The 15,833-nt window shown below is 49.4% G+C and overlaps 1 protein-coding gene across 2 annotated transcripts in view; it reads left to right on the top strand.

The window, feature by feature from the left end:
• The window catches only part of NOC2L (NOC2 like nucleolar associated transcriptional repressor), a 45,487-nt gene that overhangs the window by 5,882 nt on the left and 23,772 nt on the right, over positions 1–15,833 (top strand). For both annotated transcript variants that reach the window (XR_010435772.1, XM_064678490.1), the window contains exons 9-14: positions 876–989; positions 1,816–2,004; positions 4,166–4,305; positions 7,794–7,905; positions 13,601–13,714; positions 13,864–13,965. Coding sequence is in view for 1 of the 2 variants with exons in the window: in XM_064678490.1 (XP_064534560.1) it covers positions 876–989; positions 1,816–2,004; positions 4,166–4,305; positions 7,794–7,905; positions 13,601–13,714; positions 13,864–13,965 (771 nt within the window). In the remaining variant the exon portion in view is untranslated. The remainder of the gene's footprint in view (positions 1–875; positions 990–1,815; positions 2,005–4,165; positions 4,306–7,793; positions 7,906–13,600; positions 13,715–13,863; positions 13,966–15,833) is intronic.

A 15,833-nucleotide genomic window follows, 5' to 3' on the forward strand; every position in this document is an offset into this window, starting at 1 on the left:
ATTCCTGCTTCTCTCACAGGCCTCCCAGGTGCCATGAGGTGATCTTAGCCTGAGGTGAGTGGGAGGTGGCTCTGTGTAGCTGCTCCTAAGTGGCAGGGAGGTGTTTTGGGAAGCTGTCTGCTGCCTCCTCACAGATGGAGTAATTGCTGCCTGTGTGCCAGGCGCTGGGAACGGCTGTGATACCATTTCCCTCTCCAGAGCTGGGGGTGGAATATTTTTACAGAAACTTAGTCACAACTGCTGAGCATTAAGAACAACAAAGGAGGCGTGGAAGAGATGAAGAGGGCAACAGGGTGACATTTAAATGAAGAAACTGCAACATTTAAATGAGGCTGGGAACCCTCTGATGACAAAGATGACTGGTGTACAGGGGTGGGAGGTTGGGACACCTCATAGCTGGAGGTGTAGGAGTCTGCTCAGTGCTGCTCTGGGGATTTCTGAGGAGGCTTTTTCAGCCCTGCAGCTGAAATCTTTCTGATGTTCTGTGGAGTTCATTAGTTCAGATGAGGTAACTGGTTTCTGGAGGCATCAGCCATGATCGTGGTCCTGCTGTACCAGGTTCTTCCTGACAGGGCCAGCCATGGCCAAGTGAATCTGTGGGAGACTGAGTCACATCCAAGGCTGGTGCCTGTGCTCAGAGTATTTAGCCACACAAATAAGTGCATGTATTTTTCAGAGGTGCTAGTTTTGGACGGTTTCCTTTATTTATTGTGAAAACATCAACCTGTTTCTGTGGTCTCACAGCTGGAGTATAAGGACAGAAGGGCTGCCAGTGCTGTTGTTTTTGCTGTGCAGGAGAGAAACTCAGGCATGTGTGTAACCAGGAAGGAGCTCTTTGTCCCTTCACTTATCTCTATCTTTCTGTTTTATCCCAGCAAACAATTACTTTGTGGAGCACAGGTGAGGAAACAGTGAGAGTCCTGGCCTTCCTTGTGCTGAACAAGTTCTGCCGCTACAAGAAGGAGATTTACCTGAGTCCCTTGCTCAAGGTAAACCTGGTACTGGCTCTAATCTGCAGCTTTTCTTTCTCATGTTATGTGCAAAATTAAAGCATTGAGCTGCAGCCTATTAGATGATGCTGGCTGTGTCCAGAAAATTAAACAAGGGAGAAATTCTGTTAGGTCAGAGTGGTATCTGCTTCATGCTGCTGCCCTTCCTGCTGGAGGCACAGAGACTCTGAGCAGGGGGGATCCCTGGTGCTGATCTGTGTACTGGGTGAATACTCATCTTCCAAATTCTTCAGGGCTCTCCTGAAGTGCTGCCACACAACTGAGCTGCTCTGATCTTTCACCTGAAGTTCCCAAGTGTAGTTTTTTTGTGACAGTGGCACCTGAGCAAGAGGACTGTGCCCAGCCATAAGCACGGATGGCTCAGACCATCCCGAGTGCGTTCTTCCGAAGAAAACCAAGTGTTTTTTTTCCTTTCAGGCAAACAGTGGTGGGGAGATCTCTGAGCTTTGTGCTAAAGAGACTCTTTCCTGTCTCTCCTAAAGAAGCAGCAGGCTGGATTACTGCTTTTGCATGTTTTTTTGGAGTGACTTGTCTGATAACAGGAATATTTCCCCCCTGGTTTGGACATACGTGGGTGGGGAGATTTTCTTCTTGCAGACAAACAGTGGTGGGAGCTCCGTGCTAAACAGACTGTTTCCTGTCTCCCCCTAAAGAAGGAGCAGGCTGGATTATTACTTCTGCATATTTCTTTATAAAAGGGACACTTTTATAAGTGGTTTGGACACACCTGGGTGGGGAGGGTCAGCGCAAGAACGTTTTTCACCGCGTTTTCACGTGGTCGTATCTCCTCCTCTTCCCTGCACAGCAAATGTACATTGCCTTTGTGAAGAACTCCAGGTTCACCTCTCCCAACGTCCTGCCCATGATCAACTTCATGCAGCGCACCCTGACAGAGATGTTTGCCCTGGACACCCACACCTCCTACCAGCACGCCTTCATCTACATCCGCCAGCTCGCCATCCACCTGCGCAGCGCCATGACCATCAAGAAGAAGGTGGGTTACCTCTCAGTTTGTGGAAGGAGTGTGTCCTCCTGCAGGGAATGTGTGGAGAGGGGAAATTGGAGTCATCACTTCCAGGCTTTTGGTGGTGTCTCTAAGGTGCCTCGCTTGCCTGACCCGTTTCATAACCTGCTGGAGCTCCGGGATTGCCCGTGGTGGAATTTCAGCAAGGAAGGAGAGGAGAGAGAAGGCTCTGGGGTGACCTAATTGTGGCCTTCCAGTACTTGAAGGGAACCTACAAGAAAGATGGAGAGACTGTTACAAACTTGCAGAGAGGAGGTTTAGATTAGAGATTAGGAAGGAATCCTTCCCTGTGAGGGTGGGAGGCCCTGGCACAGGTTGCCCAGAGAGGCTGTGGCTGCCTCATCCCTGGAAGTGTCCAAGGCCAGGTTGGATGGGGCTTGGAGCAACCTGGTCTAGTGGAAGGTGTCCCTGCCCACAGCAGGGTGTTGTAACTAGAAGATGTTTAAGGTCCTTTCCAACCCAAGCCATTCCATGTTTCTGTGAACTGCAGGGTGGGAGTCACTTTTCTCTCCCCACCTGCAAGAGTTTGTGATGCACTTCCCATCTTGTGCCTTGGGCACCCTTTTCCCACTCTGAAGCTGCTGTTTGGCAGCCTCTGTCACAAAACCTCAAGGTAAAGAAGATTAGGAACCACCCTGGTGTGTGCATCTCTCCAGAGAAGTCTGCACTATTTAAAAGACTTAATTGAACAAAGCAGCTCAGACCTTTTGGGAGCAGCCCTGGTTTCAGCCACCTCTAGTCTGACCTCGGAAATCTAAGTCAGATTACTAATCCTGGCTTTATTCGTGTTTAGCAAAACAGACCCCACTAGATTAATGGTTCAGCTGCCCCCAAACATGGCAGGATTGGTGACCAGCTAAATCTCCTGGCTGTTCAGACATGGGGATAAATAAGCAGAGATAAATGAAGTCTGGGCTGCATATCCCCTAATTGGATTGCACTGGCTTCTTACACCCTTAGTTCTGGTCCAGACAAGAACTAAATCCACTTGATTTCACAGCTGGGGAGGGCTGTGGAACTTTAAATGAGAACAGCACAACCAAAATGTACAAATCCAAGCAATAAGCCTATTTAAATGGAGCAGTGGATGGTTGTGGAAGGTGATTACAGGAGCAGATTGCTTGTCTGTCCTTGTGTGAGAGAAGCTGAGAAGAGCTTTTTGGTCCATCTCAGTGACCTGGTGAGAGCTGGCAGAGCTCTGCCATGTCCAGCTGTGGCTTGGCTTTAATCCCCCCTGCAAGGCTTGGTCCAGTGGCTGCAGTTGGGGGCTTCTGTCCTTGTTTCAAGCCTTGTGCATCTTCCTTATCCATTCAGAAGAGATGACCTGGGCCTTGAAGGTCTGGAACAAACACAAGTGGGAGCTGAGGCACCTTGTTGAGTTTTATCTCCTCTCTTCTTCATGCAGTTTTGGGGAATACATGCAGAACTCTTTGGAAAGGGTGTCTTTTAAAGACTCCTGCTCTATTCTGGGCTTTTATTTAATCTGGAATGGGGCAAGGCTTGACTCACTCTTAGCCATGCTACCGAACTAGCCTGGAATGTTGGGTGAGTGTGCCGTTGCTGTCAGGCACACTCCTGGCCTGTTGCTTTGGTTTTTGCTGGTAACCAGAAGGACTGGCTGAAAAACAAAGCTGAAAGTTTGTTCTCAGCTCTGCTGCCTGTCATTTTTTTTTTTTTACCCTGCAGTTTTAAAAAATGAAGCTGTGCTGGGCAGTGTCATCTTCAAAAGAAGGGAAGGGAGTGCTGGGATGATCATTTGGTCTTTGCTTTGACAGTGAACAGCTAAATATTTCCTGTGCTTGGCCACATCCCCCATCTGCTGTGAGCTGGGTCATGAAATCATCCTTCTCAAAGGAGCCACAGTTGAGCAACACCTCCAGCCTGCTTTTATTCACATTATTTCCTTCAGGCACTGACTTGTACCAAACCATAACGTTGCTAATGCAGCATCTGAACTTGGCTGGCTGGTGGCTCAGCCTCTGCTCTCAGAGTGACAGTACAATGATGGTTATTCCTCCCTGAGCAGTGCAGTGTCCTGCATAAAATGAGTCTTGTGGAGAAACCAGGGTTGAGTTCCCCTCAAAACGCCACGTTTTCGAGTTTGTGCCTTTTATTTTTCCCTTTTCTGCAGGAGAACTTCCAGTCTGTTTATAACTGGCAGTATATCCACTGCCTGTATTTCTGGTGCCGTGTTCTCAGCACAATCTATCCCAGTGAGGTCATGGAGCCCTTGATCTATCCTTTGACACAGGTCATCATTGGCTGTATAAAGTAAGTAGAATTTTTTTTTCTTTTTGGCCATATTTGTCCATTCCTTGATGCAGAGCAGTTGCTGAGGGGTGTTGCTGTTATGTGATTTGGATTTAACCTTGCATTTTAAGGAATTGAGTCAGAGCTGCTTTTGATTGAAGCATTGCAGCCAAAGATGTGTTGTGAGCGTGTTTAGGTGGTGAGGAAGTTGCTGTGTAGGTTATTCTTCCCTAGGCTAAATTCTGTGTCTAAGAGAAGTGTCAGTCTGAATAGCCTGGACAGTTATTTTCCCAACTGTACATAGTGGCAAGGAAAATGTTCTGTCTTCCTTCAGGATCTTAACTGCAGAATCAAGACCTCACCTCCAGCTCTGTAAATACAGTTAAAAGATGCATTTTTGTTGCATCTTTGTTAGAATTTGAAGAACTAGGACTCTGCTGTTATTTTTAGTGTGTCTGCTGAGAATTTCTTTCTCAGTTCATACCCGAAATTTCCGTGCTTTGAAAGGGCTGTTAATAACGAGCATTGAGGGAATTTCAGAATCTCTGGTGATCTCCAAAATCCTGTTAGCTCTGTTAACCAGATTCTCAGCTTTAAAACACCACCCGCCTGCTCTTGGAAAAACTCCCAAGTGGTGGTGAAGATAAGCAGATTTAAACGATCGTTAGAGTAGGCAAACATCCCTCTTCCCATCCCCCCCTCGTCCACAGGCTGCTTCCCACTGCTCCTCAGGAGCTCTGCTTGTCCTGGGGATGAATCTGGGCAGTTTTCTACCTCTCCAGGCAGATAAATCAGGTATCTGGGGCCAAGGGAAGGTGAGTTGGGTCAGTCTCAGCAGTTTTGTTGGAATCAGTGATGGGCAGGGCTGCTTGGCATGAGCTACAGGTACCGTGTGACAAGGCTTTAGAGGTTTGGGGTGACCTAATTGTGGCCTTCCAGTGCCTGAAGGGAACCTGCAAGAAAGATGGAGAGAGACTTTTTACAAGAGCCTGGAGTGCCAGGACAAGGGGGAGTGCCTTCAAACTGGCAGAGAGGAGGTTTAGATTAGAGATTAGAAAGGAATCCTTCCCTGTGAGGGTGGGCAGGCCCTGGCACAGGTTGCCAGAGAAGCTGTGGCTGCCCCATCCCTGGAAGTGTCCAAGGCCATGTTGGAGCAACCTGGTCTAGTGGAACTGGCAGGAACCCCATGGCAGGGGGTGGAACTGGATGATCTTTAAGGTCCCTTCCAACCCAAACCATCCTGCTCAGGAAAGTAGAAATAGATCCCACCGTGGTTTCCTTACTGAGCCAGCCAAGTGTCTGGGATATATAAAAATGGAGTAGGTTAGATGATGTGGGAATGACGTGGCTCCATGGGGCAGGATGCTGTGTATCATCTGGAATACCTTCTTTCCCTTGTGCTCCTGGTGTGGGGTAGTGATTTATCCAGAGGGATGGGAGGAGAGTCCCCTTCCTCACTGCCCTTTGTGCCGGGAGGTGGCGCTTGGCTCCAGCACAAGGACAGTGACCACGGGCTGTGTCTGTCTGTCCCTGGGATCTGATCACTCCATGTGCCACCCTGGCCTTTTGTGTGCCTCCTCAGTCCATAAGCTCCTCCTCCTGATCCGTGTGCTTGCATCTGTCCAAGATCTTGGTTGGTTTTTTGCAGCACAATCTCCCCTTCTCATATCCCTTTTCCATAAACTTGTTTTCTGTCCATATCTGCTTGTGTTCTTACCTTGCTCCCAGCCTAAGCTATAGAAAGGAACTTCCTCTCTGGTGTATAGTTAAATGAGGATTTTTGATGCCTGTTAAATTCCAGCCTCTCAGCACACACAGGGATGAAAGCAGGTACAACTTCCTCCATAGGGAAGCAAGCACAGCCTTAGTGTCCCTGAGCAACTTCCCTTGGTGTCCTGTCCTGGTGGGGCAGAGGCTGATGTTGAAAGAAGCTTCATCTGTGGGCACCAAGAATGTAACAGAAGGAGCTGTAGCAAGCAAAAATAAGCCTTGAGAAGTTTTAGGGTGTTCCAACCCTACAACCCTACATGTCCTGGCTGCATGGGAGAAGTACAGGAGGCATTCCAAGACACAGTGATGGAAAGACATTGGAGGCACTCTCCACTGAGATGAAATGTGAGTCAGTTTGATCCCCCTGGAGTGACAAGGCAGTTGGACCTCCCTCAGGAGAGCTGGGACCCAGCTGTGTTTTGTATTCCCTGTGCATCCCACCACTGGGATGTTGAGCAGATTGTTGCATCGCCACGCACTCTAAAATTAATGGTCTTGGTTTACAGTAAATCTATACACTTAACAGGTTTATTCCTCGATCAATTAATTCCTGAGAATGGCTTTCGTCATCTCCAGTGGTGCCAGATCAGGGGTGCAAAGTAGATTTATTTCTATAATGGATCCAATGATAATTATTTCACTATTTGGAGGGGGGGGAGATGCAGGTTGATTTATGGTGCCTGGTCAAGCATTTTCTCTTTTTTTTTTTTTTTTTGTGCTCTCTTGGATTGCTCAGCAAGCCCTTTGGGGAGGGGTTCATTTATCAGCTTGAACCTGTCATCTGTGAACTGTGTTTTAAAAAAATAAAACAAAATTCTTGTTAATGCTGGAGGCACCCAAGTGCAGGTCATTCAGAGTGAGAGGCTTCCAGAGTGGTACAGCAATGAGGTCTGGTGTGTTTTAGGGGTTGCTCTCCATTCTCCCCTCTGCTCCTGGCTTATGTGGTACTGGGGGAGCTGATCCTTCTCAGTCCCAGCCTGACAAAGGGAGTTGGCTCAACTTTTGTCTTAATTAGCTGAGTGTGTAATGATTTGAAATGTGGGTGAAAGTAAGTCTGGCCTCTTCCCCCTCCTCCATGCTGATTCCTGGCTGTTCAAATGTACATGTTGCCTCTCTGAAGGAGGTGGGAATAGCTCAGGAGGGTTGGAGAGAGCTGAACAGATCTGGCTGTGGGAGGTCACTCATTCCCACTCTGTCCTTCCAGATGTGCTGGTCACTGCTAGTCCAGCTCCTGCCCCAGTGACCTTCTACACTGAGAGGGTCACTGTTCAAGTGTCAGCATGAACTCTGTGGGCACAAAGCCTGAGAAGGGAAACCTCTTCCTCCTCTGGTGTGCTGGGGGAGCTCTTTCCTTGGTCAGACTTGCTGCTTTAGACGGTCATTTCACTGCTGGTTCCTGCCACTTGCCCCATGCTGGGAGCATGAGAGCCAAAAGTGTTGAACCTGACTAAACAGCATCAGTGATAAAACTTCATCTGCAAAGCTCTTGCAGCACTTTCTCCCAGCAGAAGCTGTGGGAAACCTGTGCTTTGGTCGGAGGAATTTGCGTGTTCATGTTACAGCCTTAACGTGTGAGTTTTATTTCCCACTGTGGGATAGCTCGGTTTGCTGTGCAGTACTGAAGCTGTCTTTCTTCAGCAGAGCAGGAAAGAAGGCTCTTGAGTGCCACTCAAGGCTGCAGGTGCAGTTCCTGGATAAACTTGGCCTAATATCCTTTCTTTTTTCCCCCCTCCCTCTAGGCTGGTACCAACGAACCGTTTCTACCCTCTGCGCATGCACTGCATCCGTGCCCTTACCCTGCTGTCTGAGAACACCAGGACCTTCATCCCAGTGTTGCCATTTATCCTGGAGGTTAGTTTGGTTCCTGCTGACACCTTCTGCCTAATAAACACATTCACTACACCCACCAGCAGCTCCTGAGATTTCCCACTTCTCTTACTGACCTAAAATCCCTGGCAAACAGCATCAGACAATGTACTGTTTGGTGGGCAAATAGGATTAAACTTTTATTGGCCTGTGAGTTGCACCTGAGATGAGCTGGGTGCAAAAATATGTTCCTTGGTGGTTTCACTGATGCAGCTGGAGTGGGAAACAGGGGTTGCCAAAGAAGGGATTCAGAGGCTCAGCTGGTTGAGCTGGTTGCAGTGACTCCCCAAGCTGATGTGTTCATGCCTTAGCAAAAAGGAAGAGTTCTTCCTAACTGCAGACAAAGGGAATAGGAAGAAAAAAACCCTTCAGGAATTTAAAAATTATTAAGAAAGATCTCTGTGAGCGTAACCTGGCAAAATTGAGTATGTTTGGTGAAACACTGCTATTAAGGGACCATCCAGCTTTCCCATGTATCAGACATTTGACATCTCTCCACATCAGTCTTTCTAGTTTGGCTGCTGTGAGAAGGTAACACAGAAGTTTTGCAGCCAAATTTCACTGAAGAAGTGTGAGCAAGGCGGGGTGAGGAATGCAGGGAGCCCCAGGAGGTCAGCATGAGGCTGGACACTGAGGAGGAGGAGGAGGAGGGAGGGAGGCTTCTATAATAAGAGCCCTGAGTCAGCCAGGCTCATTCCTAATCAGGTTTTGTTGAAGCAGAGGCCTTTGTGGTTTGGGGTTGTTGTAAATGTCCCTTGCAAACCACATCCTCAGCCTGAGGAAGGCAGCAATGTTTATAAACCTCCTCCCGACCTGTGTGGCTTTGCCATTCCCCTGCTTCCTTCCCCTTGGTCATGCGTGTTTGAAACTCTGCCAGCCAGATTTTGTGAGAGAGGCATCCCCCCTCTGAGGTCCTGGTGAGGATTCTCTCTCTGCTTTTTACTTTTTAGTGCTGTAAAGGTAAAACTTTCTCCCCTCGGGTCCTTCCCCCCCCCTTTGTGTCCTGGCCCCAACACCTCGTCTCTAATCTGAGTGTCAGATGTTCTCACACTGTACTCAGAGCTTCCTCCCAGCTTCCTCCAGCCCCCAACCACATCCCATCCTGCTGGGTGTGTTTGTGGGGCACTTCTGGGCTCTGCTTGTGCAGGTGTGGTGACAAGGGACAGAAGGGGGCAGGGTAAATGTGTGCCTTAATTTCTGTAACCCAAGATTCCTGTAACTGTCACGATGTTAAACTCTCAAATCTCCCTGCAGCTGTCAGCCTTTCCCTTCTTCTTGGCTGTCTCCTGCAAGGGATCCCCCAACTAAGTCTGTGGAGTTCCCAGGAGCATTCAGGACTGTTCCCTTTGTACTTCTGTCTCTTCCCAGCTCCCTCCTCCTCTCTGCCACAGAGGTAGCTGAACACTCTTAGAACCCTTAGACTGTCTCCACAAGCTGTCTTCAGGCAAGAATTGTATTCCAGCTGTGCAGATGAGATGGCAGGAAGTGGGAAGTGACCTGTCCAAAGTCTGAGGGTGGCTGTGGTGATGCTGGGAGGAGAATCTGCATTCTGATGCCCAGCCATAGTGCTTTGACTATGAACCTGTTTGTGCCAGCTCACAAATTGAGCAGTGACTAAGTCAATAGACACTAGTAATATTCTACACCATGCCATGACCCAAAATCCATTTTAAGCCCATTATCCAAACCATCATGGGATGGAAGGATGTGATCAGTATGTTGGTGCTAAACAGGAGTGCACTTGGGGAGCATGATTTGGGTCTGGAAAGCCTTCCCAGCATAGGTTATGCTCCATTTGATGGGAAGGAGAAAAACTACCCTGTCACTGTTTCAGCTGAATCCAAGTGCAGGAAAAGAACAGCTGTGGAGTTCGTGACCCTGTGTTTTGTGCACTTTTTGGAGAGGGCTCTACATGGCCTGAGAGTGTAGATTCTGTGAAGCTGCTCGTGTAAGAAGTGACTGTGTAACTCGGCATTTCCCTTCTCCACCAAGGAAACCAAGTCCTTGCTGCCTCTTGTCTCAGCCCTCAGCAGCCCTGAATTGCTGCTGCACGCTCAGGAGGCACAGATTGAGCATTTGTGCGTTCCCAGAGGCACAGGAATTCCCCAAGCCCCTGCCAGTGGAAATGAGAGCTGGCTGCTTGATGCATCTTGACAAGGGCTGATGCTCCCCAGTGTGGGCATCCAACACCGTCTCCTCTCTGACTCTGCTTTCCAAGATGGAGCAAAAGCAGCAGCTTTGCTAAAATTGCATCTTAGATAGGAAGAGGTGGCTTGGGAGAGGAGTAGAGAGCAGGCAGGGGTTTATTTTTGTACCGTTACTCCCCTTGAAAGGCCTGTGAGATCTCAATCTTCCTTTTTTCATCACTTCACTTACTGTGTGACAACCACTGGCTTCTGCAGCAGGAAAATTGGTGGCTCATCTGCTGGAAGGCAGGTGTGGATAGACAAGGTAGAAATCTCCCCCCAGGCAGACTTTGCATGCCAATTTAAACCTGGCTTCCCCTGCAGAGGGATGGCAGAGTAGGTTAACCCTGACATGCTCAGGAAGGCCAGGAGTGTTTCACTTTGACACTTAAATGGCTGGAGTCCTGTTTTGGAGAAAATTCCCAGGGGCTTGGAGAGCAACATATATGGGAGTGGGCAGTGGAATGTTTTGCAGAAAATCAGCTGATGTGAAGATTGGAGAATGGATAAAGCTGGACATTGCCATACATTTAAACACTGGTCTGTTTAAAACACAGATCTTGTGTTTTCTACAAGACATGGACTCTTGTCTCCTTTACACTGAGAGGAAAAACTGGAACTTTAGACGAAGCTGCACAAACTTAAGACTTATTTTTCCCTTTTCCTCATTCTCTTCCCTCCACCCTTGTATTGCAGCTCTTAAATTCTGGATCACAGCCCTGCAGGTACCAAGGCTGTTGAAGGAAATCATGCCTGACCGATCTAATGGGCTTCTGCACTGAGGGGATTGGCTCAGTGCATGAGGGGAGAGCAGTGCATGCTGTTTATCTTCTCTTTGTCAAGGTTTTTTGGATACCATCTCCCAGAACTTCCTCACAAGACAAGCTGATGAATTGCAGACTGGATAAGCAGGCAGGTGTATTGACAGCTGAATTTCCTGGCTGAACTTCCAGGCTCCTGCTCTGATCAGTGGCTTGAAATCCAGCTAGAGGCCAACCACCCACCCCAGGGATTGATACTGGGGCTGATACTGGTTATCTTATTCATTAAGGGTTTGAATAGTTGGGCAGAGTGGCACCATCAGCAAGCTTGCAGATGATGTGAAGTTTGGAGGAGTTGATACACCAGATAAGTGTGCTGCACTACACAGAAAATGAAATACAGGAGGCCTGACTTATACACTGGAGGGGGAAAAACTACACAGAGAAACAAGAAATCCCCCAACAATTTTATATGATGTTAGAACAGATTGCCTAGATAAATAATGGAGTGTCTGTCCTTGGAGACATCCAGATCTGGCTGGACATGGCCCTGAGGTACCTGTTTGAGGTGACTTGCAGGGTGACTTCCGACCTTTTAATGTTTGTGACCAGCTTCTGCAGAAATTTGGACAGCTTGACTGAACCTGACAATAAAATTGGACTTTGCCTGAGCAGCTTAACTAGACTGAGCCCTTCCCTCAGTGAAGTGAGAGACAGAAGTGACTGACAGACCTGAGGGAAAGCTGCAGGCCCAGCAATGTCCCTGCTGTGAGCTGGTCCAGGGCATCCAGCTTTGGGGTGATCAAAGCAGATGCCAGGAGGCTTTTCCTAGAGCCTGAGAGAAGGAAGAGGGATGGGGTGACACAGTGGCAGTGCTGTGGTGCAGAGCTGGTTCTCTGGTTTGCACTCTGGCAGTGTAAACTGTGCATCCCAGCTCCCTTCTCACTGCCCACATGGAAGACATCTGTGAGCCTGGGAGTGCCAAAAATCCTCCTCCTTCCTGCCTGTGCTGCCCTGTCCTTTCCTCTGTCTGCTAGTGGTTATCACTTCAGCCAAACTGCTGGCTTGTGACGTTCTGTGGCCCTCTAGTCCCTCATTATCACCTTCCCACCCTGCCACAGGATTCCTAGACATCAGTCATGCTCTCCCTCAGTCTCCCTGGTAGCTGATCTGTTCTGCACAGTCTTTTAAGATGGAAACTACATTTTTTTTCCCCTTCCCTACATGTCCTGACCTGGCTCCCCAGCTCCTCCTGAGTGAGTTCCAAAGCCTCTGGTTGCATTTCCCTGCTTGCCTGGAGGCATGTTGGGATCCCACCGAGCCCGACTCCTCTCGCTTTAATGTGTCTGACCTCGGGGATCAATACTCCTGTTTTGGCCAAAGAAATAACGGTGCATAACGAGGTTTATAGCATCGATTCCCTAGGCAAGGGCTCTTTGTTTTCACAAGCCACCAAGCTTGTCCCTCCCTTCCAAATAACCTGGATTGACAAATAAAATGTAAAAAAATCAATAGTCGTCTCCATGCTTTTCTGGCCCGGGGGCACCGGTGTGACCTGAACACCCTCCCTTTCCTTCTCACCTCACCCTGGAGCAATCAGTGTGTGCTGCATCCCCACCTTGCTGGGCTGCTTGGGGTCTGATGATGGATGTGTTGCTGCTGCATAGAGGGAATGGAAATTATTTCCTGCTCAGGAGTGCAATTTAAAAGCGTTGGGCACAGGGAGAGGAGCTGTCAGCTGCTCTTGAGGTGTGCTCGGAAGTGTGGGTGGACAGGATGTGCTCCTCATTCCCTCAGTGGTTGTCATCAGATATGCAAATGGTACCAATTGTTGGCTCGTTTTTTATTTTTCTTTTTATTAGTTCCTATTGCCAGTGAACACCTCCCTTGATTGCAACTTGTGATCCCCTGATGGGGATCTCTGGGAGTCTGGGGTTTTTTTACATTCTTACCATCTTTCCCTCTGTCCCTGACAGGCTGGGAAAGACAAGCTCTGGAAAAAACACAAAAGCAAAGGTGCAGGTCTGCCTTTGGACATTTATATATGAGTCTGCTGGGCATCCAGCTGGGCCCTGGAGCTTGTGTCATCATTTTGATGGGAAGGGTGCAGGGTCTCCTCTCAGACTCAGGGAGGAGGCTCTTTTTTCTCCAAGTCTCTTGCTATAAAATGGAATTTGTCCATGGAGAGTAATATGCATGTATTGAAAGGCTATTCAGCTATAAGTGGTGCAAGGGGTGTTTGTGAAAAGGGCTTACTGGTCTTTGCTTCCTGGGACAATCTTTTCAGTGATAGTGGCAGGGTAATGGGTTTGGTGTAAGCGATGTTTGGCCTTGCTGTTGAAAAATCTTCTTACCTTAAGGGACAGCTCCAAAATCCACCCAGGCACTGAGGTCTGATCTTTCTGACTGTTAGAAACATGAGGCTGAGGAACAAACCTCCAGTTTCTTGTGCTGTTGCTTGTGTTTGTCTCCTTTTACCTCACACATCTGTGACATCTTTCTCACTTGGGTCTCTGAAGCTCCAAGTGTGGTTGGTGTCTGCTCACTGACTGTCCCCTAAGTATCTCTTGGATATTTAGGAAAGCTGTGGGATGGTGATCAGAGCAGGTGAGCAGGAATCGGGGTTTCTGGATTGTCTCCTCAACTCTGCCACCAACTGCACGATCTCATTTGAGTCCTTTGGTGTTTGTTTTGTGGCGTGATCATCTTTACAGTCATTTTTTTCTCCTCTAGGTCTTCCAACAAGTGGATTTCAACAAGAAGCCAGGGCGAATGAGTTCCAAGCCCATAAACTTCGCCGTGATCTTGAAGCTTTCCAATGCCAACCTGCAGGAAAAGGCCTTCAGAGTAAGTGGGACCTCAGCAGCTTCTCTGGGACCCCCAGAGCAGCACACAGTGACCTCTGTGCCCTGTCCCATAAGGCTGGAGACTCCTTTCCCAACCACTGTAGGGTTTGGTTCCTATGCAATATCTTTATTTCTGTTTCTCCTGCTCAGGATGGACTCATTGACCAGCTCTATGACCTGATGCTTGAGTATCTCCACAGCCAAGCCCACAGCATTGGGTTCCCAGAGCTGGTTCTGCCCACTGTCATTCAGGTAAGGTGTGAAACACTTCTTGGTCATGCCATGAGTGTGCACAGGGCAGGGATAAAGTCATTGAAGCTGACAGTGAACTCAAGATGGCCCTCAAAATGAGGGGAGAGCCGTTTACCTTTTAATCTTAATTTTTATTTGTGTTTTGGGGAGTTCTTGGGGAGGAATAGAGGCATCACATCTAAGTAGGAGGCTGAAGGTAGGTGAAAGTGGCTGTGGAGTTTGCCACTGTTGGGAACCAAAGTGGAGCAGAGGCTGCATGACTGCTGTGGGGATAGGGTTTGGGATGGGGAACTCAGGTGAGTTCTTGGCATTCAGAGTTGTCTGAATTGCTGTGTGGTCTCAGAGCAGTACCTGTGCTCTGAGCCCGTGCTTTTCCTTGCCTTCAGCCTCCCTGAGGTGCTCTCCACAAGATGGCAATGTTCCCTCCTTTCTCCAGCCACCGGGGCACTTTCTCCCCGAGTCCCTCCACACAACAGTGCAATTCTTGTCTCCATCCCTCCTCCTTGCTGCCCCTCACAGCAGTGCTGCACAGCAGTCTCCTTTGCCTCTCCCCTGGCATTCCATGGTGCAGGGTGCTCTTCCTAACCACTTCTATGGTTTTGTACCTTACTGTCCACAATAGTGCAGTGCATCCCTACTGTGCATCATCCTTTCCTGATGCCTTGCTGGCTGAGTGACTCCAGATTTGAATGAGCCGTGACCTCTCTGCTTTGAACAGTAAGATTATTATTGAATCAGAGAATACTGTGATTTGGAAGGGACCCATGAGGATCAGCAATCCCACCCTGTCCCTCAGAGCATTGTCCAAACTCTCTGGCTGCTCTGGCAGCCTTGGGGCTGTGCCCACTGCCCTGGGGAGCCTGTTCAGTGCCTTCTGGGGGAAGAACCTTTTCCTGGAATCCAACCTAATCCTCCCCTGACACAACTCCAGCCATTCCCTCAGGTCCTGTCACTGTCACAGAGCAGGGATCCAGTGCTGCCCCTCATGAGGAAGCTGCAAACAGCACTGTTCAGTGTAAATATTCTGAAACATGTTCCCTCCCTTCCTCCAGCACTCTCTGTTCTCACTCAGGAGTGGCAGGTGCCACACAGCTTTGGCAGAAGGCTGCTGTCCTGCCCTCCGCAGGGACATGAACCCCAGCTTGTCTGGTGCCTGCCATGAGCCCTGTGTGCCTGCACACCTTGTTGCTGTCATACCTGTGGTTGACATGGGAGCAGTGGTTGTGCCCCTCGGGCTGCTTGGGAGGCAGATCTCCGTGTGTGCAGCAGCCTGGCATCTGTCAGGCACACGGCTCTTGGCCAGGGCCGCCAGCCTGGCACAGCCCAGCGCTGGCTGGCAGGGGCTGCCTTGGCTAATGTGAGCTGACAGGCCCTCTCTGTGCATCAGAGCAGCTCCTGTGCTCGCTGGCTGTGCGTGCTCCTCACTTTTTTGGCAGCAAACAAGGCCCTCTCCTCCTAGCCAGCAGCTATTGGGAGCATCGGAGCTGTCGGAGCCGATGTTCTGGCTGGAGTGAGAAGCGGCTGACGGCCCTCTGGCACCGAGCACCTCGTGGCTTCCAAACACACCCTGGGACCAGCCTGGGTTCCTGCAGAGGATTGATGCTATCGGGTTCCTCTTTGGCTGCCACTAACCGCAGCCTCGTGGCGTCTGCCGGGCTGGGGTGCTTGAGGTTTAGCTTCCCAAAATCTCGGAGCCTTCGGGAAGGCCTGGGGGGGGGGGGGTGGGAGAGGCTTTTCTCCTGGAGCAGTTCCAGTTAACTGTAAAAATCCATCTGTCCTGACACTCCCTCCCTGGTGAGCTCACGCTTCTCTCAGCGCCGTCGCGCGGGGGCTGCGTTCCAGCTGGCCAGGGCTGCCTTCCTCCTCCT

This window comes from Pseudopipra pipra, chromosome 22 (assembly GCF_036250125.1).
Source record: "Pseudopipra pipra isolate bDixPip1 chromosome 22, bDixPip1.hap1, whole genome shotgun sequence".
NCBI classification, from domain to species: Eukaryota; Metazoa; Chordata; class Aves; order Passeriformes; family Pipridae; genus Pseudopipra; species Pseudopipra pipra.